The sequence below is a fragment of the Hylobates moloch genome, unplaced genomic scaffold, assembly GCF_009828535.3.
Source record: "Hylobates moloch isolate HMO894 unplaced genomic scaffold, HMol_V3 SCAFFOLD_15, whole genome shotgun sequence".
Lineage (NCBI taxonomy): Eukaryota > Metazoa > Chordata > Mammalia > Primates > Hylobatidae > Hylobates > Hylobates moloch.
In genome coordinates this window covers 53,607,356-53,633,443 of record NW_026652290.1, presented here as the reverse complement: position 1 = coordinate 53,633,443, position 26,088 = coordinate 53,607,356, and the positions used below count along the sequence as shown (strand labels likewise).

Genomic DNA, 26,088 nt, shown 5'->3' with positions numbered 1-26,088 from the left:
CCGGCCGCAGGCCTAGCCCTGCTGAGCAGGCGTTTAGTAAGGACCACGGGACTTTAGTCTCAATATCTGAGTCTGTTAATAGACCTGATAACCCAGGACCAGCCCCCCAGGCAGACGTGGAAAGGTGTAAATGGTTCACGCAAGGAACTGCACTTTGAGATTTTTGTATTTGTTTTTATTTTTTGGTTTTAGCATTTGTAGAGGGTTTCTTTTTTTGTTTTGTTTTCCTGGAGTTGCTTTACGTTATTTTTTCCTTTTACTTGTTTTCGGCAGGAGGCCCACATTCCCATAGTGGGTCTATGCCAGGCCTTCTCATTTGGGTCTTCTTTTGTTTCCCCTTTCTTCCATAACCCTCACCCCCACAAACACACTGAAGCAGACCAGCAACCCGAAAAATCATCTTGTAGGTGTGTCTTGTGTGCCAGTTTTCATTTTCAGGGAGCTGTTCAGGAAGATTAGACAGCTCCTTCCCTCCTCAGGCGATTTCTGTTCCCTACCTGGTCTTGTAGACCCAGGAACCCATGGAACCTCTACCGCATCCCCTGCCCAACACACCCGCATCTTCAGGGACGGTCCCCCAGGTAGCTTCTGGGGACTCCGAGGGGCAAGGAGGCCAAATCCTTTCGAAGCCCGGACAAGGAGTGGGTACCTGGGGCTACAGGAAAGGGAGGAGATGGCAGCGGCACGCACCCGCAGTCAGTCAAAGCCACCGGGCTCAAGTCTTCCTCTTTTGCGCACCACCTGTAAGGAGAGAGGGTGTCTATGCATCATGTTGGCCTGGGTGCCATTTCCCCAATTACCCCTTGGCTGCAGGCTCCCTGTTGTTGGCTACATTTCTTTGATTTCTGTTTTAATGGTGGGAGGTGGAGCATATGAATTTTGCCTATTTGCTGTTTGCTTAATATAAAATCACAAATAATGCTAGACCTGACTACCCTTGGAGAGCCAGTAGCCGGTTATCTGGCTGTGCATCTGCAGATTCTGTACCCCAGTTCAAGATGCTCTGATAGAGGACACGAAGGCTGCATGGGTCTGCCCACCAATCCCTGGGGTGAGACAGGTCTAGGAGCCTACTTCATTCCTCATATCCCCAACCCAGCTCATCTGGGAAGGCGGTTGGGGGTTTCAGTGTCCTGGGTTCTCCCACTGTTGGTGGATGCTGACTGGGGACATCCAGCACTGCAGAAAGAGGTAGCAGCCCCAGGCTTGGATGTGGCCTACAGGGCCAGAGTGAATGCACCTGGAAAGTCAGGGTGAGTGCCAGACTGGCGGAGTGCGCTATAAGGTCCTGGTGGGGGCTTGGGCTTGTAAAGGCTCAGGGCCCTCCTTGAACGGTCTCCCCTGTGGCCTTAACATCTTTTGTTCTTTTTTTTTTTTTTTTTTTTTAAGATAGAGTGGTTGCTCTGTTGCCCAGACTAGAGTGCAAGGGTGCAATCATAGTTCACTGTAACCTTGAACCTCTGGGCTCAAGCGATCCTCCCTCCTCGACCTCCCAAAGTGCTGGATTACAGGACTGAGCTACCGCGCGTTTCTTGTTCTTTAACTTATTCCACAAACATTAATGTGTACCCACTGTGTGCCAGACTGATCCTGGCTGAAGCTGCTGGCACACAGCTTCCCATAAATGTAAGCTGTTTTTGCCCAGCTCCCACAGCCAGGCCGGGAACTGCTGGGTAGAGACTTCCCCACTGAAGTCGAGGGGGCGGGCTCCCCGAGCCCGGTTCCCTCGAAGCCAGGCAAAGACCACGTAGGAGGTGGTCACTGTGCCCACCAAATCCAGGCGATCTTCCTGGATGCTTTTAGTGCACAGTAGGCACTCAATAAATACTTCTCGAATAACTTAAACGAGACCAAATTCATCAACATGGCATAATTCTGTCGGTATTAGGAGGCCAACGCCTTCTCCCGGAAGAACGTGTGTTCTAATATTATCTTATTTTTTGACGTTGCAATGTCCTTCTTATATGAAACAGTGATCATAGCAGAACATAGAATAATTGTTAAAACATGAAGTTGACAGCCCCATAGTTTTAGAATTTTGTTTCTGCAATCCGCAGCTTTGGGAAGCACTGAATTACAAAACCTGAAACTCCTCATGTATGTGGCGGCTTAGAGGCCGGCCCAGGCTGGAGCGGAGATCTTGGGAAGCGCTGGGCCGCTCATAAAGTCAATGCTGAGTCTCCCGGCTTTCGGCGGCTGCCGGGTGTGAGGTTCCACGGCACAGCCAGCCAGAGGGTTGACAGAAATAACTGGATAAATCTGTGCCCCTGCCCCTGCCAGCTCACACGGCTGCAGCCCACGGCTGGAGCCAAAAATAACCGCGCAGTTGACTCCACGATTTCTTTAGCGTCTTGCTGGAGACATTGACTTTCAGAGCCCCTGTCCCGCCTTCCATTCCCCACTACTTGGCAGCCCACCGCGTCCACCCGCGGAGCTGCGGGAGCCAGGGCCGGGCAAAGGACACTCTACGAGGCACAGCCTCTGGCAGGGCCACACTTACAATGTAGACAGGTAAATAGAGGATTTAAATTCAAAAAGTAATACGAGCTTGATTTTTTTAAAAACCGGAAGCAAAGAAGGATCCCAGGAACAGCCACTGTTTTCAATTCTGGGCAAGTCCTTCCAGGCGATTTTTCCACGCTCTTATAGAAGAACAAATAAATAAAAGCAGAACTATATTTCATAGGCTGTTTTGCAATTTACCATTTCAAAAAAAATTAATCTACAGTGATCATCTTTTCTGCTGAACTAGTTCTTGCTGTCCCTTGGCTGTAGAATTAAGTATTCCTTAAAGACTGGAGGGACCTTGGGGTTGTTTTTCCTTAATATAAACACTGTGAAGTAAGCTCCAAAGGCAGGGGTCTTCTCGACCTTTGATTGTTTCTGTGGGATAAGTTTCTAGCAGTGTAATTACTGCTTCAAAAGATTTACACACACAATTTAAATATATTTCATTTACTGTAATAGGTAATTGTAAAATAGATAATTAATTCATCAAAACATCTTTTTTTCGGACATCAGGAGATGGGGGTCTCACTATTTTGGGTTTAAGCTGGACTCAAACGCCCACATAGCTGGGATTACAGGTGGGAGCCACTGCACTTTTTAAAAAGTATCCAGTGAAAAACCTCTCCCATCCCTCTCCCCATCACCCACTTCCCACCTGGTTCAAGGACTTTCTAATATGTCCTTCCAGATAATGTTTACGCCTATGGAAATCAGTGCAGTTATATAATTTTTTTCTTCCAATATATCTTGCGGTGTAAATAACTTTTTTTTAATAGATGCATAATATTCCATTTAAGTCGACTAGGTGGATCATAATGTATATCATATAACCAGTACCCTATTTGTGGACATTTGGTTATTTTCTTATCTGTTGCTATTATATGTAATCCTGAAATAAGTAAACTTGTTTCTTTGTCATTTCCACATGTGTGAGTATATCTGTCAGAGAAGTTCCTAAAAGTGAATTACTGGGTCAAATGGTATCTGTGTTTGAAATTTGCAAGATAATGCCAAATTGTTTGTCCTCCGTGAGATGGTAGCACTTTACACTGCCACCAGCGATGTCTGAAAGTGGTTGTTTCTCCAGAATTTGCCAGCACTGTTCACATTTTACATCTTGATAAATATAGTCAAGTTATTCTGCAGGAGAAGTTTAGTTACTTATGCCCACCCCTTTGCCCTGTCCCCACATTGGACATTTTGTATCATTTCATCTTTGTCAATCTTCATATTCATTAGCCAGTTGTATTTCTTCTATCTATTGATTCATTTCCTTTGACCAGTTTAATTTGCAAATACACCGTTTCCTTATTGATTTGTAGAATCTCTATGTATTGTTTTCAATATGTGTTGCAATATTTTAGTTTGCAATTTATCCTTTGATTTTGTTTAGGATGGTCTTTTGTTTTCAGAAGTATAAAATATCTTTTTATTTTTATTATGTCATTATATTTTATTTTTTAGAGACAAGGGCTCACTCTGTCACCCAGGCTGGAGTGCAGTGGCCCAACAATAGCGCACTATAACCTTGAACTGCTGGCCTCAAGCAGTCCCCCCACCTCAGCCTCTGGAGTAGCTGAGACTACAGGCACTCCCCACAATGCTGGCCTAGCTTTAATTTTTTATTTATTTTCTTTAATTTTTTATTTTTAATTTTTTTTTAGTAGAGACAGGGTTTCACCATATTGAGGAGGCCAGTCTCAAACTCTTGGCCTCAAGAAATCCTCCCACCTGGGCCTCTCATAAAATATCTTTTTAATTACAAAAGCAATCCATACTATTTTGCTATGTCAAGTAACATTTAAAAGTTTATAATTTCCCTTACATGATATACTTCCAGTCTTAAGATTACCTTCCAAACTTTACCTAGTAATTGAAAAATATAAATATGTAAGTTATATATTACAAAAATCGGATTTTTTTGTAATGGCTTTTTTTTTAATTAAACAAATTGTCTTAGCTTGCAAGTAGAGTAAAAGAATATTTGTGGAAATCTTTCTTTCTAGAACTCCCTCATTCTTTTTAACCACTGCGTAGGATTCCATTATGTAGAAATCATATAACTTATTTAACTGGTCCTCTATTAATGGATATTTAGGTTGGTTGTACTTTTTCATTATTACAAACAATGCTGTAGTGAACATCTTTGTATCCTAATTTGAGCAAATGGTTTGTTTTATTTTTAATTATTCTTATCTTTTTATCCCAGGCAACACCTCATTTATACGATAGAATGAGTGCTCCCTTGAACAAATGGTTTTTTAAAAATCTTATTTATGAGACAATTTGGAACATGTAAAACCAGGTGGGATATTTTATTATATTAAGGAATAATTGTCAATTTTTATTGTGATAATAGTGTTGTAGGTGACTTTTTAAAGAGTCCCCCTTTTTTAGAGATACATGTTGAAATACTCGTAAGTGAAATGTTATGACTTCTAGAATTTGCTAATAATTACAGCAGAATAGAAGAAATAAGATTATTCCTGAGTTTCTAATAGTTGAAACTGGGGGATAGGTATATCGGAGCTCATTGTACTGCTCTCCCTAATTTTGAAAATGTTTGAAATTTGTCATAGTAAACTGTTTAAAGTAACAAGAATCATTTTACATATACATAGTATGAATATAATTACAGGATAAATTCCTAGAAGCAAACTTTTAAAATCCAAGGATACACATTTAAAGTTATGATAGTATTTCCAAATTTTATACCAAAAATCTTATATTGATTTATACTCTTAGCCATCTTGTATAAAAGTGCCATTTCTCTACGTCCTCCCAACTCAGGATATACTTTATTTTTTAGAGTGAAATCTTTTCAAGTGACAGAATAATCTCATTTTATTAGTAGTTTAAATTGCTAGTGAGGTTAAGCATGTTTTTATGTAGTTATTCTTCATTTTAATATTCTCTTCTGTGAATTATTTGTATATTTAGCCATTTCTCTATTGGATCACTAATTGTTTTCTCATCTTTGTAAGTGCTACTTATATAGTAAGGAAATGAGCCCTTTTTCTGTGACATGTATTGCAAACAACTCCCAGGTCACTTTCTTAAAAAAAAAAAAAAAGGCAGCAACAAAAAACTTTCTTTGTGGGATTTCTTTTTTTTCTAAACTGAAATTTAAACTCTAACCATATTTAATGGTTGTTCCTTTTTGGGCTTCTAGATTCTAGCTCCTAGTTAGAAAAATCTTCATCCAGCATTTAAAACATTATATATGCATACACAAACATATTAAAATGTTTGTTACCAAAAAAATTGTATTACCTAGTCTTTTCACCAAAAGAAGTAATAAAGACAAAAAATGAGTCAAATCTTTCCTCTCTGATCAGTTTCCACTCCTCAGAGGCAAGAGAAGAGTGAGGTGCTTCTTTTGCCAGACTTATTCCTATGTGGTTACAAAAACACAGACACACACACAGAAAGAGTTTACTTTTACTGTTTTTTTAATATAAAAATGGGTTTATGCACACTTGCCATTTCACTTAGTAGTATACAATAAACATCCATCCAGGTTATGTGTCTCATTCTTGTTAACGTCTACATATAGCCAAAGTTATTACTAGACTGTGATTTTATTGACAATTTTCCTTTTGATAAACATTCAGCTTTTTCCCCTTTTTTCCCTCTTGCAAACTGTGCTACAAACAGTGGGTCTGTATTTATCAACTACGCCAACGTTTCTGTGTGATAGAAAGCTCTATAAAAATTCTGGGACAAAGGAGCTGTGCATTTTAAGTTTAGCTAGGCATTATTTCCTTCAAAAACCATATATTATATCAATTTATGTTCTTATTGACAGAGCCTGAGAGAACCTAATTCTACTCAGCCTTGCCAGTACAATTTTCCAAGTCTGATAGATAAAATATGGCATCTCAAAAAAAGGGCTATCTCATTGCTGTTATAACTTTCATTTTTCTGATTCCTCTAGCCTGAGTATTTTTTCATATTTATTAACCACATGCATTTCTTCTTCTCTGAATAATTTGTTCGGTTTCCCACTGGACTGCTTGACCTTACTCACTGGTTTACAGAGGCTGTGTGTATACCAGACATTAGGACTCTGTTAAGAATTCATTATGAATATTTTCCCCCCATCTGCATTTGTGTTTTAACTGTCTCTTACCCTGCAGAAGTGTTTATTTTTAGGTACTCAAATATGTCATTTATTTTCCTTTTTAGAAAGTTATTTTATATTTGTTCTTCAATTTTTAGAGCTTTATTTACATTTAAATTTGTGTTTACTTTTGCACACAGTGTGAGATAAATAGCTTTATTCCAAATAATGAACTAATTGTTCAAAAGCTATGTCTCTAATAACCCTGTCTTTCCTCCAACTAATTCTAAATACTGTCTTCCTAACATACCAGATCCACATAGACACATGAATTTGCTTCATAACTCTTGTGTAGCATTATACCATTTCAGTTGCTGGAGATTTGTAACATATTTGCTGTGTGGTAATGCAAGTATTCACTACTATTGTTTAACTTTTCTTGTTGACTATTCTTGCATTTTCAATATTCCCAATAAACTTGAGAATGAATTTTCCATAAGGAATTTTTATAGCAATCACATTATATTTGTAGGTGGGGCAGGAAGGGCCTTGCACACTTAAAAGTCAGCATATTATCGGCCGGGCATGGTGGCTCATGCCTGTAATCCCAGCACTTTGGGAGGCCGCGGCACGCAGATCACTTGAGGTCAGGAGCTCGAAACCAGCCTGGCCAACATGGCGAAATCCCGTCTCTACTAAAAATACGAAAAGTAGCCAGGCGCGGTGGTGGGCACCTGTAATCCCAGCTACTCAGGAGGCTGAGGGAGGAGAATCGCTTGAATCCAGGAGGCGGAGGTTGCAGTGAGCCGAGATCACGCCGTTGCACTCCAGCCTGGGTGACAGAGCGAGACTCCGTTTCAAAAAAAAAAAGTCAGCACATTATCAGCTTATTGTGCAAAGAGACTGTCTGGTGCTAGGTAGGAAAGGAAGTGAGATAGGGCTTTGGAGGTGGTGGGGGGGTGTCTACTGGGAGAGGTGCCAGGGGGGCACCGGAGGTCAGAAGCATAAGCTAACTACTATCAGGCCAGGGGTCACCACCTCTCCCAAGCAAAGGCTCTTGGGCAGAATTTACCCTCCCTCATACCCCCAGAGCTCACTGCTCTTTGAGGAGACTTGAGGGGTAGCAAAATGCAGGACTCATTCCATTTCACCCTAAGTGCCTACCTGCAACGAAGCCCTGGAATGAAAGCTGTTCCTCTTTCCTGATGCTCCTCCCAAACTCCTCCCAGAAAAGGAGCAATTCAGAAAAAGAGGACTACTTTAGTAAGATAGGCTATATTTTGCTGCAGAGACAACCCCAAATTTTAGAGGCTTAACAAAACACAAATGCATTTATCACTCACATAAATCCATCACAAGGGGACAGGGGCTCATCTTGATACTCAGAAACCCAGGCTGGTAAAGCTTCTTCACTCCTGCTCCTAAGACCATCACAGTAGAAAGGGTGTGGCAACACACACACACTCTCTGGTTATTGGGTTTTGTTATTTAGGGCAGGGATGGTAATATCCCCTTATCTTATTTTATTGCCTTCCCAGCACTCATCATTGCCTTACATATTTTTAAAATTTATTTTTTATTAGAAATAAATTGCCTGAAGGCCGGGTGCAGTGGCTCATGCCTGTAATCCTAGCACTTTGGGAGGCTGAGGTGGGGGGATCACTTGAGCCTTTTGAGACCAGTCTGGCCAACATGGTGAAACCCTGCCTCTACTAAAAATACAAAAATTAGTGGGCATGGTGGTGGGTGCCTGTAATCTCAGCTACTCAGGAGGCGGAGGCAGGAGAATCATTCGAACCCAGGAGGCAAAGATTGCTGTGAGCCGAGATCATGCCACCGCACTCCAGCCTGGGTGACAGAGCGAGACTCCGACTCAAAATAAATAAATAAATAAATAAATAAATAACTTACTTTACATTTATTATCTGTCTCCCTCCCCAGTACACGTTTATGGGAACAAGTACTTTTCTCTTTTGCTAATTTCTGTATCCTCAGGCCCTAGAATAATATTTGACACATAAGAGCTTATTAAATACATGTTGAATGGTTGAATATATTCAGTTGTTTTAATCTACATAAATGAGATTAAACTACACATGTTATTCTGTAACTTACTTTCATACACTAATGTCTGTTCACATAGCTTATTGCCTCATTCTTTTCAATTATTACATGGTATTTTATAATACGAATGTACCACTATTTGTTCAGCCATTTCTCTTGTGGAAAATATTGAGGATGCTTTCAAATTTTTGGTGTTTTGAGCAGTGCAGCAACACACATCATTGTTGTATATACTTTGGAGCACCTGAGCCTGTGTTTCACCAGGACAAATACCAACGAAAATAAAATCAGGCCAGGCGCGGTGGCTCATGCTTGTAATCCCAGCATTTCGGGAGGCCGAGGTGGGTGGATCACTTGAGGTCAAGAATTTGAGACCAGCCTGGCCAACATGGTGAAACCCTGTCTCTACTAAAAAATTACAAAAATTAGGGGACGTGGTGATGGGCACCTGTAATCCCAGCTACTTGGGAGGCTGAGGCAGGAGAATCACTTGAACCCAGGAGGCGGAGGCTGCAGTGAGCTGATATCACACCACTGCACTCCAGCCTGGGCAACAGAGTGAGACTCTATCTCAAAAAAATAAATAAAATAAAATAATTGGAACAAAATTTATGTGCATCTTTAATCTTGATAAATGCAGCCTTAAAATATGGACTCAATTATGGTTCTACTAATAGCGTATAGGAGTGTAGATTTCCATAAAGTGCACCATTGTTATTAATTGTCATCATTGTTTTTAATCACCTGTTAATGTCCTTTCAACCTTATGGGATATAAAGGGCTTTCCATTGTTGCTGGAACTTGTATTATATTGATTACTATAAAGCTATGTTTATCCTTTCATACGTTTATTGGCCATTTAGCTGTCTTTTTCTGTGAATGACCCAGATAAATTACTTGACCATTTATTTTATCAGGCTATTTACTTTAAATTTTTTTTTTTTTTTTTGAGACAGAGTCTTGCAGTATTGCCAGTCTGGAGTGTAGTGGTGCGATCTTGGCTCACTGCAACCTCTACCTCCCAGGTTCAAGCGATTCTCATGCCTCAGCCTCCTGAGTAGCTGGGATTAGAGGCGCACACCACCACGCCCAGCTAATTTTTGTATTTTTAGTAGAGAAAATGTTTCACCATGTTGCCCACGCTGGTCTCCAATGCCTGGCCTCAAGTGATCTGCCCACCTCGGCCTCCCAAAGTGCTGGGATTACAGGTGTGAGTTACCACAACCAGCCTCTTTGACTCTTAAATGTATTTTTTTTTTTTTTCCAAATCTGTTTCTTGTACTTTACCTTGATTTTGGTGCTTTTGTCGTCCAAGTTTTTAGCTTTAATATAGTCAAATACATCCTTTGTGTTTCCTTTACAGCCTCCAGTTTTTTTGTTGTTTGTTTTTTGTTTTTTTGAGACTGAGTCTTGCTCTGTCTCCCAGGCTGGAGTGCAATGGCGCAATCTCAGCTCACTGCAACCTCCCCTTCCCTGCCTCAGCCTCCCAAGTAGCTGGGATTACAGGTGCCTGCCACCACATCCAGCAAATTTTTGTATTTTTTAGTAGAGATGGATTTCGCCACGTTGGCCAGGCTGGTTCCAAACTCCTGACCTCAGGTGATCCACCTGCCTCAGCCTCCCAAAGTGCTGGGATTACAGGTATGAGCCACCACGCCTAGCCTACAGCCTCCAGTTTTGTAGCTTGCTTAGAAATTTCATCCCAAGCCTAGCATTCTAAAAACATCCTCCTATATTTTTTTGTAATGCCCTTATAATTTTATCTCTATGATTTGCTCTTTAATCCACTTGAAATGTGTTGTTATTTATGGAGCGAGATAGGAATTTAACTCAATTTTATTCCAAACATACAATTTATGGTCACCAGTCTGCTTAACGTGACTTATTGACTAAATCACTCTTTTCCCATCTCGAATGCCCTTTTATGATAAACTCTATGACTATGGATACATGTGTCTAACATCCCCTTATCTTGTACTTTCCATGCTATTGTTTCCCCATATGCAGTCATTTGAGTCCCATCTTCATTTGTTATATTCATATTCCATTTATTTTCTTAATATTTTAGCATAATGCATTTTAAGATTAAATTTCCACTTTAGCCTCACCCTAAGCTTATAAAATTATAGGTATAAATTTTTTTCTAGTAAACATTAAAATAAATGCCTAACTTTTGAAATGACATATGCTTATTTATATATAATTTTAAATCATCTTACAAACCATAAGTGGAATACAGAGACACTGTTGTGTTTTTTTTACTAATGGATTTGTCAATTTCTGTGACAACACATCATTCTAGCTTTGTGGCATGCTTTTGTTGTCAATTTTTTATTTTGAAATAATTATAGACTCACAAGGATTTATAAAAATAGTACAGAGAGGTCCCGTGTATCCATCACCTAGCTTCTCTGTAGATGGCATTTTACAAACCTATAGTACATTATCAAAACCAGAAAATCGACATTAATACAATATAATTAACTAGGCTACAGACCTTCCTCAGATTTCACCTGTTTTTCCTTGCACTGTTTTTTTGGGTTTTGTATATAGTTCTGTGACATTTTATTACATTTATAGATCCATGTCACCACCACCACAGCCATGATACAGTACTGTGGTGTCACCACAAAGGAACTTCCTCTTACTCCTCATTGATGGCCAGGTCCTTCCTCCATCCCCAAATCCTGGCAACCACTGATCTGGTCTCTACCTTTATAATTTTGTTACTTTTATATTAAATAAATGGAATCATATAGTGTATAACTTTTGGGAACTGTTTTTTCCCCTCAGTATAATTTCCTGTGTAAATTGTTGCGTCTATCAATCATTACTCCTTTTTTTCCTGAGTAGTATCCCAGAGTACAGTTATACCACAGTTTGTTTAACCATTCACCCATTGAAGGACGTCTGATTTGTTTCCATTAGGGGGCTATTACAAATAAAGCTGCTATGATCATTTGTATACAGGTTTTTGTGTGAACATAAGATTTCAGCTGGGCTGAAATGGGATTACAGCTCACGCCTGTAATCCCAACACTTTGGGACGCCCAAGCAGGCGGATCACCTGAGGTCAAGAGTTCGAGACCAGCCTGGCCAACATGGTGAATCCCCATCTCTACTAAAAATACAACAATTAGCTGGGTGTGGTGGCAGGCGCCTGTAATCCCAGCTACTCAGGAGGCTGAGGCAGGAAAATCGCTTGAAACCAGAAGGCGGAGGTTGCAGCGAGCCGAGATCACACCACTGCACTCCAGCCTGGGCAACAAGAGTGAAACTCTGTCTCAAAAAAAAAAAAATCAGCCACACATGGTGGCAGGTGCCTGTAACCCCAGCTACTCAGGAGGCTGAGACATGAGAATTGATTGAACCTGGGAGGTGGAGGTTGCAGTGAGCCGAGATTGCACCACTGCAAGACTCTATCTCCAAATAAATAAATAAATAAATAAATAAAACAAAAACAAATATTTCGTTTTCCTAGAATTTATTCTGGGTTGTAAGGTAAGTATATTTTTAACTCTTTAAGAAACTGCCTGGCTAGTAGTACCATTTTCCATTCCCACCAGCAATGTAAGAGAGATCCAGCTTCCCTGCATCCTCACCAGCTTTTCCATTCTCAGTATTTTTTCTTTTCACTGTTCTGATAGGTGCTTCTTATTGCAGCTTTAATTTGCCTTTCCCTGATGGCCAGCAATGTTGAACATTTTTCATGTGCTTATTTGTATGGCATGTTTTAATATTTGGTGGCAAGTCTGAGGTTGCCTTTCTCGTCTGGTTCATGCCTCCCTGACCCTGCGGGAGACAGCTGCACTTGGCTGCTCCCTGAGGTGGCAATCCCCCTTTTAGGTCTTGTGTAAAGAGGGAGGGATGGTTTGATCTCATGTTTGGGGACTCAGGCTCAGATGCTACAGGGTGGGCTTGAGGAGGCTGATTAAGGGGAGGGTAAGACACCAGCTGTAAGAGCACCCTTCCTCCTATTCATACCCCACAAAACATGTTTGATAAAATCAGTGCCATTTGAGAAGGATTCACTTGGGAGTGTTGCGAGAAAGTTCTGAGTCTGCTCTCACAGTTGGAAATTATGGAACCTGAGCAAAGGAGACTGATCCAGTCACAGTGGGGTCACACATATTACCCTATCTTTTTGGAATGTGAACAGAATTGGAGCTGGGGAGCTTGAGTTGTCCTGAGAGGCCTGCAGTTTCTAGAACACATCCTTTTGATAGGCTTTGCCCAGCAGCTTGGCAGGACCTGGCCTGGGATGGGGAGAAAGGCCACCTCTGAGCAGTGATACATCCTCCACCCTGGCTCACCTTTTCCCTGAGGCTGACTGTGAACAGGACGGTGCTTGAGAACTTGTGAGATCTGAGCCAGGACTCTTGAGCCAGGAGCCAGAGCGTACCCTGGAAGGGGAGCGTCAATTTGCACTGGCAGGACCCAGAAAGAGTCAGTCTCCTGGGGTGGGACACTGGAGGGAGGGGCTCAGGGTGACCCTCTAGAGCAGGGATTCTCAAGGTAGGTCCCACAGTCCCTGTGGATCACAAGGAGCCTCCTGGCAGACAGCACATCCCAAATACAGCTCTTTCCATTATGTTCTCCAGGAGAGCGATGAACCCATCCAGAAGATTCCATCTTTTACTCATGACCAAGTCCTCTTCATTTCAACCTATTAATTGAATTATTAAGAATTATCAACCAAGGGCCGGGCGTGGTGGCTCATGCCTGTAATCCCAGCACTTTGGGTGGCCGAGGTGGGCAGATCACGAGGTCAGGAGATTGAGACTATCCTGGCTAACATGGTGAAACCCCGTCTCTACTAAAAATACAAAAAATTAGCCAGGCGTGGTGGCGGGCGCCTGTAGTCCTTGGGAGGCTGAGGCAGGAGAATGGTGTGAACCCAGGAGGCGGAGCTTGCAGTGAGCTGAAATTGCGCCACTGCACTCCAGCCTGAGCAACAGAGCAAGACTCATCACACACACACACACACACACACACACACACACACACACACACACACAAGAATTACCAACCGAGGGTAGACATAAAGTAAAATGATGGAGCCGGGCACAATGGTTCATGCCTGTAATCCCAGCACTTTGGGAGGTCGAGGTGGGCAGATCATGAGGTCAGGAGTTCAAGGCCAGCCTGGCCAACATAGTGAAACACTGTCTCTATTAAAAATACAAAAATTAGCCAGGCATGGTGGGGCATGCCTGTAGTCCCAGTTACTCGGGAGGCTGAGGCAGGAGAATCACTTGAACCTGGGAGGCAGAGGTTGTGGTGAGCCGAGATGGTGCCACTGCACTTCAGCCTAAGCAACAGAGTGTGTCTCCACAAAAAAAAAAAAAAAAGACGGTGTTTCAAGAGTTTCTTGGACACTGCCAGTATGACCTTGAGTAAATTACTTAAATTTTGTTACTCCATTTCCTCATCTGTAAAATGGGGATCATAATAGTTCCAAATTCATGGAGACATTGAGAAGGTTAAAGTGCTTAAAACAGCGGGGTGTGTTGGCTCACACCTATAATCCCAGCACTTTGGGAGGCTGAGACAAGAGGATCACTTGAGCCCAGGAGTTCAAAACCAGCCTGAGTGAGATCCCATCTCATTTTTTAAAAACAAAGAAAAACATAATTAAAAAATAAAATAAGGCCAGGCACAATGGCTCACACCTGTAATCCCAGCACTTTGGGAGGCTGAGGCGGGCAGATCACTTGAACCCAGAAGTTACAGACCAGCCTGGGCAACACGGTGAGATCCCCTATGCCCCCTGTCTCTACAAAAAATACAAAAATTAGCTGGGCGTGGTGGTGCGCTCATGTAGTCCCAGCGACTCGGGAGGCTGAAGTAGGAGGATTGATTGAACCCAAGAGGTCGAGACTGCAGTAAACTGAGATGCGCCACTGCATTACAGCCTGGGCGTGAGAGTGAGACCCTGTCTCAAAAAATAAATAAACAAAACAAAATTAAATGTAATTAAGTGCTTAGAACAGTGACTGGCCCAGAGCAAGTACTGCAGACGTTTGTCAGCCTTTGTTATGGCTGGAATGTCAACAGCCACTGCCCATTCTGGCCGCGTTGCAAACTCCGACTGCGTGCGCCCCCTGGAGGGTATTGGAATTCCTGCACCTGTGGAGGGTGGTTTTCTTCCTTGGGCTTCCTCAAGGCGGCCTTTAAGTTGGTAAGCTTCCCATTGCCAATGCTAAGTAATGGAAATTCCTGTTAGTTTAGCTTCGTTATCATGGACATCATTTGTAGGGAGTGATTTTGTAAATCCTACAGGATGTGATGCTGCATATTTCCACAATCTAATTTGTAATATAAAATGTTCTAATAACTAGATTTCAAGCCATCAGTATGTGTGGGTCAAACATGGATCATCTCCACCCCTGTAGTTAAATGTTACTAAGTTCTTTATGAGGAATGTGTGGGGAACATGGGCTGCTGGGTTTTCAATCACTCTTCAGTGGGCTCCAAAATATTGGAGACCCTGTGTGTGGAGGGCATTTGTCAGGGCCCAGGAGTGGCCCTGCTGTTCAGGACTAGGCACATGGGGAGTGGCAGCAGCCCCCCTCTGGAAGGCATCCAGCAGCCTGATATGGTAGCAGTTGTCCTTGGGCTCCTCCTAGAGACCTCAGCTCCCCAGACTGTCCTCTACCGCTCATCAGCTACCTCCTCCTCATGGACCCCAGGTCCCAGGTCTGTGGATGCATGACACTCCTTCATGTATGCATGCACACACACACACACACACATACACACACACACACACACACACACACACAGCACTTAGGACCTGGCTCTGACCTCTCCAATAAGCCTTACCTGATTGATCACACTCAATTCTAACCCATCATCCCCGATGTACTTGAGGACCCAGCATATTTTTCCCATCTGTTCCTTACTCTGCAAAGGCCCAGAATCCTGGCTGGGAGAGAGTGAGTCCTTTCTTCCCAGACCACGATGGTAGACCTGGCAGTTGTACTGAGGCCTATTACATACATTTAGCCACCCATTAGATACAATATCCTGCACTGGGTGGTTAAGGAATCTGGGCCCAGAGAGGGTGAGCAACTTGTCACAGGTCATGCAACCAGATCCAGGCCGGAGGAGCTCCACAATAGATCACACCACCTTTTATTAAGATGCTTTCTGGTGATCTAACTCCCTAGCTAATGAACTAACCTGGCTTCTTTCATGGCCTCTGCAGATGCCAAAGGGACAATTCGGGAAATTGTCCTGCCTAAGGGCCTGGACCTGGACCGGCCCAAGCGGACACGTACATCCTTCACTGCCGAGCAGCTGTACCGCCTGGAGATGGAGTTCCAGCGCTGCCAGTATGTGGTGGGCCGAGAGCGCACTGAGCTGGCCCGCCAGCTGAACCTCTCCGAGACCCAGGTAAGAGACCAGGGCCAGGCCACTCCACTCTTGTCCTGGCAGCCTGGGAACTCCTGGGGATATGAGGCCTTGTGAGCTGCTACAGGGAGACCCAACTTCGGAGGAGTTCAGACAAGCATGAGGGAGACTTTAAGCCACAGGTAAACCGGAGTGAAAGAGCAAATAAATATGCGTCGACCACAGACAGTCAGGAAATGCCGATGGGGGTCTTCTGGATACATCAGGCACTTTTGGATAGAATATGGAAAGAGTTCGGAGAAACTGGGGGAGAGCAGCCCTGGGGGCACAGGGAGTGGCTGGGGGGGGTGTTGGCATGTAAGAGGAGTGACAAGAAGGGATGGTGAGGGCTTGGCTGGTTGGAAATAAAGATTCTGGGGAAGATGAAACATTATAAAATTGGGCTGGGGACCTCTCACTTCTCCATTCCTGGCCCTTTCCCACCCTCCATCACCTTCCCTCCATCTCAGGGTGCCTCAGTCTCTTGTTGGAAAGGAGAGTCTGCACACCCCCTTCACCTGGGTAGGACTGGCATTTTAACAGCAGTATGCCTAACTCAAAAGATAAAAACTTTTGTAAATTAAGCACCTACCCTGTATGAATGTAGACCCTTCAAGCCGGTACTAGAGCTACAAAATACTGCCACTACTACTACTACTAATACTTAGTACTTACACGTGTCAGGCACTAAGTGCTTTGCCTGTGTTAAGTAACTAATCCCTCCCAAGAAGCAGATGATGTCATTCCCATGTTACAGGTGAGAGGAAGTTATCCCAAGGTCAGACAACTAATTAGGTCCAGAGCTGGGCTTTGGACAAGCAGTCTCTCATCTTTTTGCTGCCTATAAACTGGGCAACCTTCCTTGAGATTGTCAAAGAATAACTCAGAGACCCTTCTTTCAGCCAGAACTCTAGTAGTTTGCTCTCATACATGAGGGAGATCAATCAATACATGCATTGTAAACAATGGCCAAAACAGGATTGATAAAGTGGAGAGGAAGGGAGGAGGGGAGTGAGGAAGCGCTGATCTGGAGCAGCGTGCTGGTTTCCTTCCTGGGAGCGAGGTGGGAGGCTGTGCTGGAGTGAAGGCTTCCCGTCTGTGCTGTGTGGCTGCTGTCCTCCCCTGTGTCCCTGCCTCAGTGAGGTCAGCTCTCCCTGTTACCCTCAGCATAATTCCTCCAGCCCCTCAAATCCCACCAACAGAGTGCTGTGCAGCCCACCCCTGGGGATGGGGTAGTCAGATGCGCCTGGAAGTCCTGGTCCCCTTGAGAGGTGAGCAGGTTCCTCCTGGGGTACACTGACAGTAAGGCAGAGGAAGAGGCGAGAAGGGGCGAGAGGCAGAGGAGGGGCAGGCCGGGAGGAGGGGCAGGCTGGGAGGAGGGGAAGGCTGGGGAAGGACAGCAGCTGCTGTCCTGCAGGGCCGGGTCATCTCCACCTGCACTTGTTCTTCCCCAGCTGCCACTTCAGAGCTCCCAAACAACCCTGCGGGGCCTCCCTCCAGCTGGGCTCAACAGGGGGCTGGGAAGCCAGGCCTGTGCTCAGAGAGGAGGCTGCAGTGGCAGGGCCAGGCCAGAACTCCTGGGGAAGTCACTGAGGCCCGTATTCCCTACACTGAGCTGCCCTTGGAGGTCAAGCCCAAGCCCCCCCTCTTCCAGGAAGCCTTCTGCAGGCACCTTGCCCTCTTCCCAAGAGACCTTTCCACATGGCTTGACCTGGAGAGAGAGAGAGAGAGAGTGTGTGTGTGTGTGTGTGTGTGCGCGTGTGTGTGCATGTGTACATGTGTGTGGTGTTGGATGTCCACCAGTATTTGCTTCCCTAGGACAAGAATGTATTTATAGGCCATGGCTCCTCGTCGTGCTCCACAAGGAGCCCAGAACACAGCTGGACACATAGTAGGCCCTCAGCGAGTCCTCCACACTGTTCTCACTCACGAGCCTCCTTTCTCTGTCCCCAGTCCTAGGGTTGACAGATAATAAAAGTAATGGACAGCTAATGCTTATTGAGCACTTCCCATGCACCAGGTCCTGTTCCAAGGGCGTGACACAGTCTAACTAGTTTAGTCCTCACTACAACCTTATGGGATACGTGTGAGATTTTTCTTCCAACACCAAGTGTATGGTATGTTCCAATCACCAGCAGGCAGTGCTCCAATTCTCCAGCATCACTGAGTATATTCAACAGTTCAGTACTGACACTAATTCCCAGAGCTAGCACAGACCCTGCAAGTTAAGGGCTCAGTCCCACAAGACAGTGCCACAGCAGACGCAAGCTCCAGGAGCCACCTGTGCTTCTGAACGGACTGGCCTAAAACTGGGGGCTCCCACATTGCCCTCTGCAGGTTTGACAATTCACTAGAATGACGCACAGAACTCAGGAAACACCTCCCCTACACTTGCTGGTCTATTATAATTGACACAAGTGAGGAACAGCCAGATGGAAGAGACACAAAGGGCAAGGTAAGGGGGAGGTGCGTGGAGCTCCCATGCCCTTTCCAGTGCCCCCATTCCCAGCACTTCCACGTGTTCACCAATCAGAAGTTCTCCTGGTCTCCTTGTTCAAGACTAAATCCAGGCTGGCCTGGCACAGTGGCTCACGCCTGTAATCCCAGCACTTTGGGAGGCCAAGGAGGGAGGATCGCTCAGGAGCCCAGGAGTTCAAGACCAGCCTGGGCAGCACAGGGAGACCTTATCTCTAAAAAAAGTTTTTTAAAACATTTTTTACAGTTTACGCTGTAAACTGCAGGGTGTGGTGGCACACACCTGTAGCCCCAGCTACTTGGGAGGCTAAGGTGGGAGGATTGTTTGAGCTCAGGAGGTCAAGGCTACAGTGAGCCATGTTAGCTCCACTGCACTCCAGCCTGGATGACAGAGCAAGACTCTATCTCAAAAACAAACAAAAAAAGACTATAATCCAATCTCCATTCCCCTCCCCTCCCTAGGAGGAAAGAATGGGGGCGGCTGAAAGTTTCCACCCTCTAATCACAAGTATGGTCTTTCTAGAACCAGCCCCAGTCCTGAAACTACCTAGAGATCCACCCTGAATCACCTCATTAGCATACAACAGTAAGTCTTATTTATTTATTTACTTATTTATTTATTTACTGTATAGACGGGGTCTCGCTTTGTTTCCTAGGCTGGCCTGGAACTCCTGGTCTCAAGTAATCCTCCCTCCTCGGCCTTCCAAAGTGCTGGGATTATAGGTGTGAGCCACCATGCCCAGCCAATAAGAGTATATTGTTTCCACTTTAAAAAGAAGGAAACTGAGGCATAGACAAGTTAAATAGATAACTTGCTCAAGACTTGCAGCAGGCGCATTCATGGGTAATAGTACCCTTGAAGATGGCTTTGTGGGTACTATTATCCCCATTTAAGCAAACTGAGCCTCAGAGAGGTTAACTAACCTGTAGCTGGAATTCTGTGGCATTCTCAGTATGCTCACCCATACTTTTGTTCAAAAATATTATTGAATACCTACTATATAGCAGGTACTCTTCGAGCCACTGGGGCTATAGCTTAGAACAAAACAGACCAGGCACCTGCCCTCGTGCAGCTAAGATCCACAGAGACAAAGACAAACTGCATTTCCAAGAGTGATGAGTGTTGTGAGGGAGCTCAAATGGGGTCATAGGAGAGAGACTAGAAGGAAGTGTTTTACTGGGGTGTTCAGGGAAGGCCTCTTTGAGAAGATGACATTGAGCTTAGGCCTGAGTGATAAGGGAGAAACAGCCAGATGAGGAACCAGAAGGACACGACAAGGCAGAGGGTAACTATGAAGACCGGAGGGGCAGGAACTAGCATATAATGTTCTAGGAGTATCAGAAGGCCAGAGTGGCTGGAGCTACAGGGTAATTGGGTAAGTAGGTAGAGGAGGATCATGCGATGCTTAGAGACTATGGTAATACATTGAAGAGAAAGTGACAGGAGATTATTGGCACTTTACAGGGGTTCTCTGGCTGAAGGGCTGGAGCAGCGGTCCCCTTGGGGAAGGGACCACAGGGGACAGGAGTGGACAGGTAGGAACTATTGACATGGGTCCTGAACAGGGCAGTGGTGGAGGAGAGAAGAGTACTGATGTGAGAGGCACTCTAGTGCTGGAACCTGTTAGGACTTGCTCATGGATTACATGCACAGGGCGAGGGAAAGGAAGTTGTTTGGGCTGAACAACTGGGAGAATGGTGACACCATATAATGAGTTGAGAAAGTGGGGGAGAAGCAAGATGGTGGGAGCATAATCAAGAATTTTGTTTTGGATCAGTGAAGTTTGAGATCCCAGTGGAGATGTCAGGAAAGCACGTCAGATTTTGGGGGGAGGGCTGGTTTTTCTCTGGTTTAAGTTATCTGAGAGTCTCTGTCAGAGCTCTTTTGGGGAAAAAGATAAGAAATTCCTTCAGGTGCCCTCAGATAATGGATGGACTCCCCAGGGATAAAAACAGAAGCCATAGTCTTGTTGAAATTCAATAACAGGAACCATGGTGTAGCCAGGAATTGGAAGAGACTGGAAGCCAAAGGTTCTTTTGGGCCCGAGGGATTCAGCGCCAGCTACTCACAGACCTTCCTCCCAGTGCTCTGCTGAGTATGTGCTCCGACTGCTCTCCAAAATATCTGCTTCCCTCTCTGTTTCTTCCTCTCCTCTCCTCTCTTTTTTCTCTTCTCTTCCTTCTGCCAAATAGCATCTCTACCTTCTTCCCTGGATACTCAGAGGACCCAGGCATTGTCCCAATTCAGGCAGAGAAAACACAGAGCTTGCTCAGGGCCCATTTCCATGGCTAGTCTCTTCTTTAATCTAGCATGCCCAATTCAGTTGAGTTGTCTGCAGATTTAAATCTGAAACCCACATACAGGATTGGGCAGGCAGAATGGTGGAGCCCTTTCCTTGGCTCTCCACCACCCACAGGGCTCTACAGGACAAAGGGTCCACCAGAGTAGGAACAGTGAACAAGATACAGTGCAGCTGACCTCTGTCCCGGCCTTGTCCAGACTCCATGGCTGTGCAACGGAGGCTAAGCATGGCTGCCCTGGAGAGCAGGGGCAACCTCAGAGGAATCTCTCTCTCAAGACTATCAAAAGAACCCTCTGCCCACCTTTATCAGCCCAAGGGTAGCATGCACTCAAAGTTTTTCTCATGTCGGAGAACAGGGACAGCCCCATTTAGTCCAGTTCTCCTTGGTTTTAGAAACCTTCTGATACACCTTGTCACCATGCTTTGTTTGAAAAAGAAAGTTTGGTGTTTGATTAAAGCAGCATTTCTCAAGGTATGCTCTGGAGACCAGCTGTACGTACAGCTCCCCTGGGGTAAAATACAGATGCCTGTGCCACCCTCAGCCCAGAGGTCCCCAGTCAGATTTCTAGGGAAGACCCCACAACCTATATATTTTTCGTTCCAGGTGATTTAATGCACAGTGATGTCTGAGAATCACTGGCTTATGGAAAAGTGAGCAAATCTGACCAGATGATGTGATCACCATGTTGCCTAAAAGACTTCATCAACTGCCAGGCACTTTACTAAGTCCGTGATTATTAGCCCACTGAGTCATCACAACAAAACTATGGGAAGAGTTATGAACCCCATTTTACTGATGGGGAAACTGAGGCTCCAAGAAGTTAAGTAACTTGACCTAAGTCATCTAGCTAGTTAAGGGAACCAGAATTGAATCAGCGGCTGTCTGACCTCTGATTCTCCAGGATAGTTTGCTACTATATATTGTCTTCTCCACTATATTGTTTGCTACTTCAACCAAAACACTTACCGTGTTGTAACACTTACTGCTTGCCCATGACCCACCCTGCTAGTGTCTGACAGCCAAGAGGGTCAAAATGGAGTTTTCTTTATTTTTGTTTTTTCAGCAACTGGCAATGCCTGGCTTGCATCAAATGCTTGATATTTCTGTGTTGCCTGAATGAATGACCAGAGTACCAGGGTCCAAGTAGGACATAAGAGGATGTGGCTGCAGAGGAAAGGAAGGTGAGAAGCTGGCTCAGGACTCCCCTCCTGCAGCTGGACTGGAGGACGTTCTCAGGGCCAGGAGCCGAGGAGCCAGGTGGAGAACAAACTGCCAAGTCCCAATACCCCCCCCGGGATGCCCACCTAGCTTGGATAAGAGCTGCTCCAGCCCTTCAGCATTGTCCTCAGCCTCATGCTTGATGCCTCTGCCTCAGATGGCTTCTTCCAGAACATCACAATAGATGGTACCTTCCTAGTGCAGATTACAAAAACCAGGCCATCCTAGATACATAGATACCACTCACCTCAGATTAAGTATGGGCCCATGGTCACAGAAAACGGTCTTTAAAAGATGAATGCCATTTCCAGATCAACAATGAATCTTGGAATTTGATATTGACCATGAGCCCAAAGAAGCTGGTGGATAATCTCCTGGAAAATTCCTCTGTAGTCCTGGCAGCCAAGTGGAAACTGTACCCATCCCCTGGTGCACAGCCGTGGGTCACAGTGTGGCCCAGAAGGAGATCAGGGAGGGGGGCAGTGCCATGGGTCACAATGTGGCCCAGCACGAGATCGCGGAGGGGGGCAGGGCAGCCACCAAGCACTCACTGAGTCCCAGGGAGTCAAGATGGCAGCCTCCAGGAGGCCACACGGGACCCTGAGAAGACAGAGGAGGGAGACAGCCCAGAAGGTGCACTGGGCAGGTGAGGGGAGAGGCACAGCTCAGGAGGTGCGCTGGCCCCACCACCCCGTGAAGTCGGCTAGGAATGGTTTCCCAGAAGCGGAAAAGGACCGATCACTTTGGATTTAACCTTGAGAAGAGGATGAACCTGAAGCGGAAATGAAGGCTTCCTGCGGGAGGAGGGACACATTCAGAGGGCTCTGAGCCTGTCTGTTCTTCAGAGAGACAGAGAGACAACATTTGCAGGGCCCTGTGAACCTACCCGCTAGGGCCTGAAGGGCCTGATAGGCTTGATGGGCCTGATGGGCTTGATGGTGGGAAGTAGAGAGTTGACCCTTCTTACTCTCACCCTTGAAGTTTGCAATGCTGGGAAGCACATTAGAATCACCCACAGAGCTTTAGAAGAATACCCAGGCCTCAGCCCCATTCCCTAGAGACTCTGATTTAATATGGATGAGGGATGAGGCCGGGGCATCATCCCAGAAAATTCCAATGTGCGGCCAAGGTTGAGAATTCCTGGCCTAGCCCGTATGTGGCCAAGAAACAAATACCCCTGGTCCCAGCCCCTGCTCCATCTGCCGCTGACTTCTCCTGTTAGGGTCCAGGCTTACCTTCTCAGGAGACGCCCAAACCCAGCGCCAGCCCACACCCGCCTCTCCTTGCTACACCCAGAGCTGCAGGAAGCTGGGATATGTGGGAGAGCACCTTGTAAATGCCTGGTCATTCCTCATCTGTCACACCCCATTACTGCCACTCCCTGAGTATGAACTGCCCTCTGTTTTTTGGGAATGAGTTAGTGCCACTCCCCCACTAGACCCTCAGCTTCCCAAGGACTGGAATCATGACATCTGTGTCTCCTCTCCCTCTAGCTCAGAAACAGAGCTAGAAACAGAGAAAGCGAGTGATAAATAACTACTCACATTTCCTGTGGGCCAGGCGAGATGCTAAGCTGCCTAAATGGGTTTTCTTCTTTCATCTCTGCAATAGCCAAGTATTATTGTCCCCATTTTAAAGATAAGATACTGAGGCTCAGGGGTTCCTGGAGGTGGTGTCTGGCCTCAGGTACTAGGACGGGGAGGTGCTGGCTTGGCTAAGAGGTCAGGAAGCTTCCCAGCAGGGAGGGGGAATGCAGCAGTGTCCAGCGCTATGGTCCTTGAGGATCTGGTGGGACTGCTTCCCTCAGCAGTCAGATTCCAGAGGTGACAAATGGGAAAGGGTTTTCTTCTTTCCAGTCATTGCCTTCAGCTAGACTTGGCTGAATCTTCCTTGACCATCATTACTGATATCTTCTTCAAATGTCCCCTCTTCAGGGAGGCTGTATGTGCCATTCCATTAACAAAACAGTCACCCCCCTCCTTCCTTTCCGCTATCCTGCCACCTTTCTCTAAAGCAGTGCTCCCCAGAGTATGGCCCTTGGGCCACTGCCAGCCCATAAACTGTTACCTGTCTATGACATGGTAAGTACAGAAATAAAGAATAGGCATTTAGAAAAGGCCTGAAGCGGTGGCTCATGCCTATAATCCCAGCACTTTAGGAGGCCGAAGTGGGCAGATCACGAGGTCAGGAGTTCGAGACCAGCCTGGCCAACATGGTGAAACCCTGTCTCTAGCAAAAATACAAAAATTAGTTGGGTGTAATGGCACATGCCTATAATCCCAGCTACTCAGGAGGCCGAGGCAGGAGAATCACTTGAACCCTGGAGGTGGAAGTTGCAGTGAGCCGAGATCATGCCACTGCACTCCAGCCTGGGCTACAGAGTGAGACTCCATCTCAAAAAAAAAAAACAAATGTATATAGCAATCTTTCTAGTAATTCATTTTAATTGTATTTTTTAAAGTATTGGTCCTCAACAAAATTGGACACATTATAAAGTGGTCCTCACCTCAAATCATTTGAGAAACACAGCTCAAAGCCCTTGCTGCCAATCGACAGACAGGCTTATTTGTGTTTGTTGTTCATCCTCTGCCTCCCCAACTCCACGTGGCAAGGATTCACTGGGCTTTGTTCACTGCTGATGCCCTGGGCCTCAATGTATATCTGATGAGTGAATGAATGGATAAATGAAGCAATCAACTTCAAGTAGATCCCATAACTTACTAGTCACTTTTGGTTATTGAATCTGCATCTGCCAGGTGCGGTGGTGTGCACCTGCAGTCCCAGAACTCGGGAGGCTGAGGTGAGAGGATCGCTTGAGGCCAGGATTTTGAGGCTTCAGTGAGCTCTCATTCACACCAGTGCATTCCAGCCCGGGCAGAAAACCAACACTTTGTCTCTAAAAACAAAAATAAAGAAATAAACTCAATCCAATGTCCTTCAAAACAACAAACTCACATCTAGTTTAAATCTCATCTTCTCCTGAAGCCCCATGCCTGCTTCCCCACTCAGAACAGCCTTGACTCACTGCTTGCCAGCAAGGTTGGAGGTTGGAGGAAAGCACGTCTCACATAGAAGCATGAACACCCAGTCATCCTGCTGAAGAACTACAAAAGGACCCCTGCCCACTCTTTACCTCCTCCCAGTGCAGCCTCTGGAGGGGATTGTGATCTGTCTCAGTCACTTGCTCCCTCTCCCCCCAACAGCCACCTCCTCCAGGATCAGAGGGCAGAGGGTGGCTTCAAGGAGGCAGAGATCTTTTTAAAAGACTGGACATCTTCTGGTGTGAGGAGGGGAGGCACCCAGGCCTCACTTTCTGAAGGCCTTTGCTGAAGGGCCAGTCACTCCTAGGAGGTGGTGATGTCTGGCATGGCCCAGGTGGCCCAGTCTGTCTTGGCTCTGCCTGTCTTCTTAACCTGGGCAGCCCTCTGGCTCCAGCCTTCTCCTCCACCCATCTCTTGGCAACTTCTCAAAACCACAGCAGTTGCTGGACTATTAAATCTTCCAAAAGCTGGAAGGAACCAGCAAGGTCTTCCTGACCTTTTCTTTTTGGGCCCTCCCCTCCACGGTTCTCACCCTCCCTGCCAGTACGCCTGCCCCAGCTCCAGGTGAGGAGCAGGGTCGGCCTCTATGTTCCCAGGGAAACAAGTCTGGGTGCTCCCATGGTGGCCCCCATGACATGGGCCTGTAGATGCTGTGGCCTGATAAGTTTCTGGACTGGGGCATGAATGCCAGTCTCTCCTTCTAGTGCCTGCAAGTGATTCTTTTGGGCCCTCCCCCAACTTGCATCTGCAGGGCAGCACACCCTTCCTCCCATGAGGTTTTGTGGCCCCCAGGGGACTGAGCCTGAGCTTCCTGCCCAGTTCCCTTTTCTTATGTAGACTAGGAAGAGGGTTGGAGCACTGGGTGTTGGGTGGTAGAGGCAGGGCCAGTTCTGCCTCCTCTCAGAGGCCCTGAAAAAGACCTCTTCCATGATGCCAGTGACTTTCTTCAGACTGTGGCACCTCTTTGTCCTCAGCTTTGAATGTGTGGCCATCAGAAGTCCCCCTCAACAACCTGCCACA

The 26,088-nt window shown here is 45.6% G+C and overlaps 1 protein-coding gene and 1 pseudogene across 1 annotated transcript in view; one reads left to right on the top strand and one right to left on the bottom strand.

Annotated features, from left to right (window-relative positions):
* The window catches only part of VAX2 (ventral anterior homeobox 2), a 32,884-nt gene that overhangs the window by 4,549 nt on the left and 2,247 nt on the right, over nucleotides 1-26,088 (top strand). Inside the window, exon 2 of the mRNA XM_032177421.2 lies at nucleotides 15,846-16,033. Within this exon, the coding sequence (XP_032033312.1) occupies nucleotides 15,846-16,033 (188 nt within the window). The remainder of the gene's footprint in view (nucleotides 1-15,845; nucleotides 16,034-26,088) is intronic.
* On the bottom strand, nucleotides 25,031-25,143 carry LOC116484411 (small nucleolar RNA U13; annotated as a pseudogene).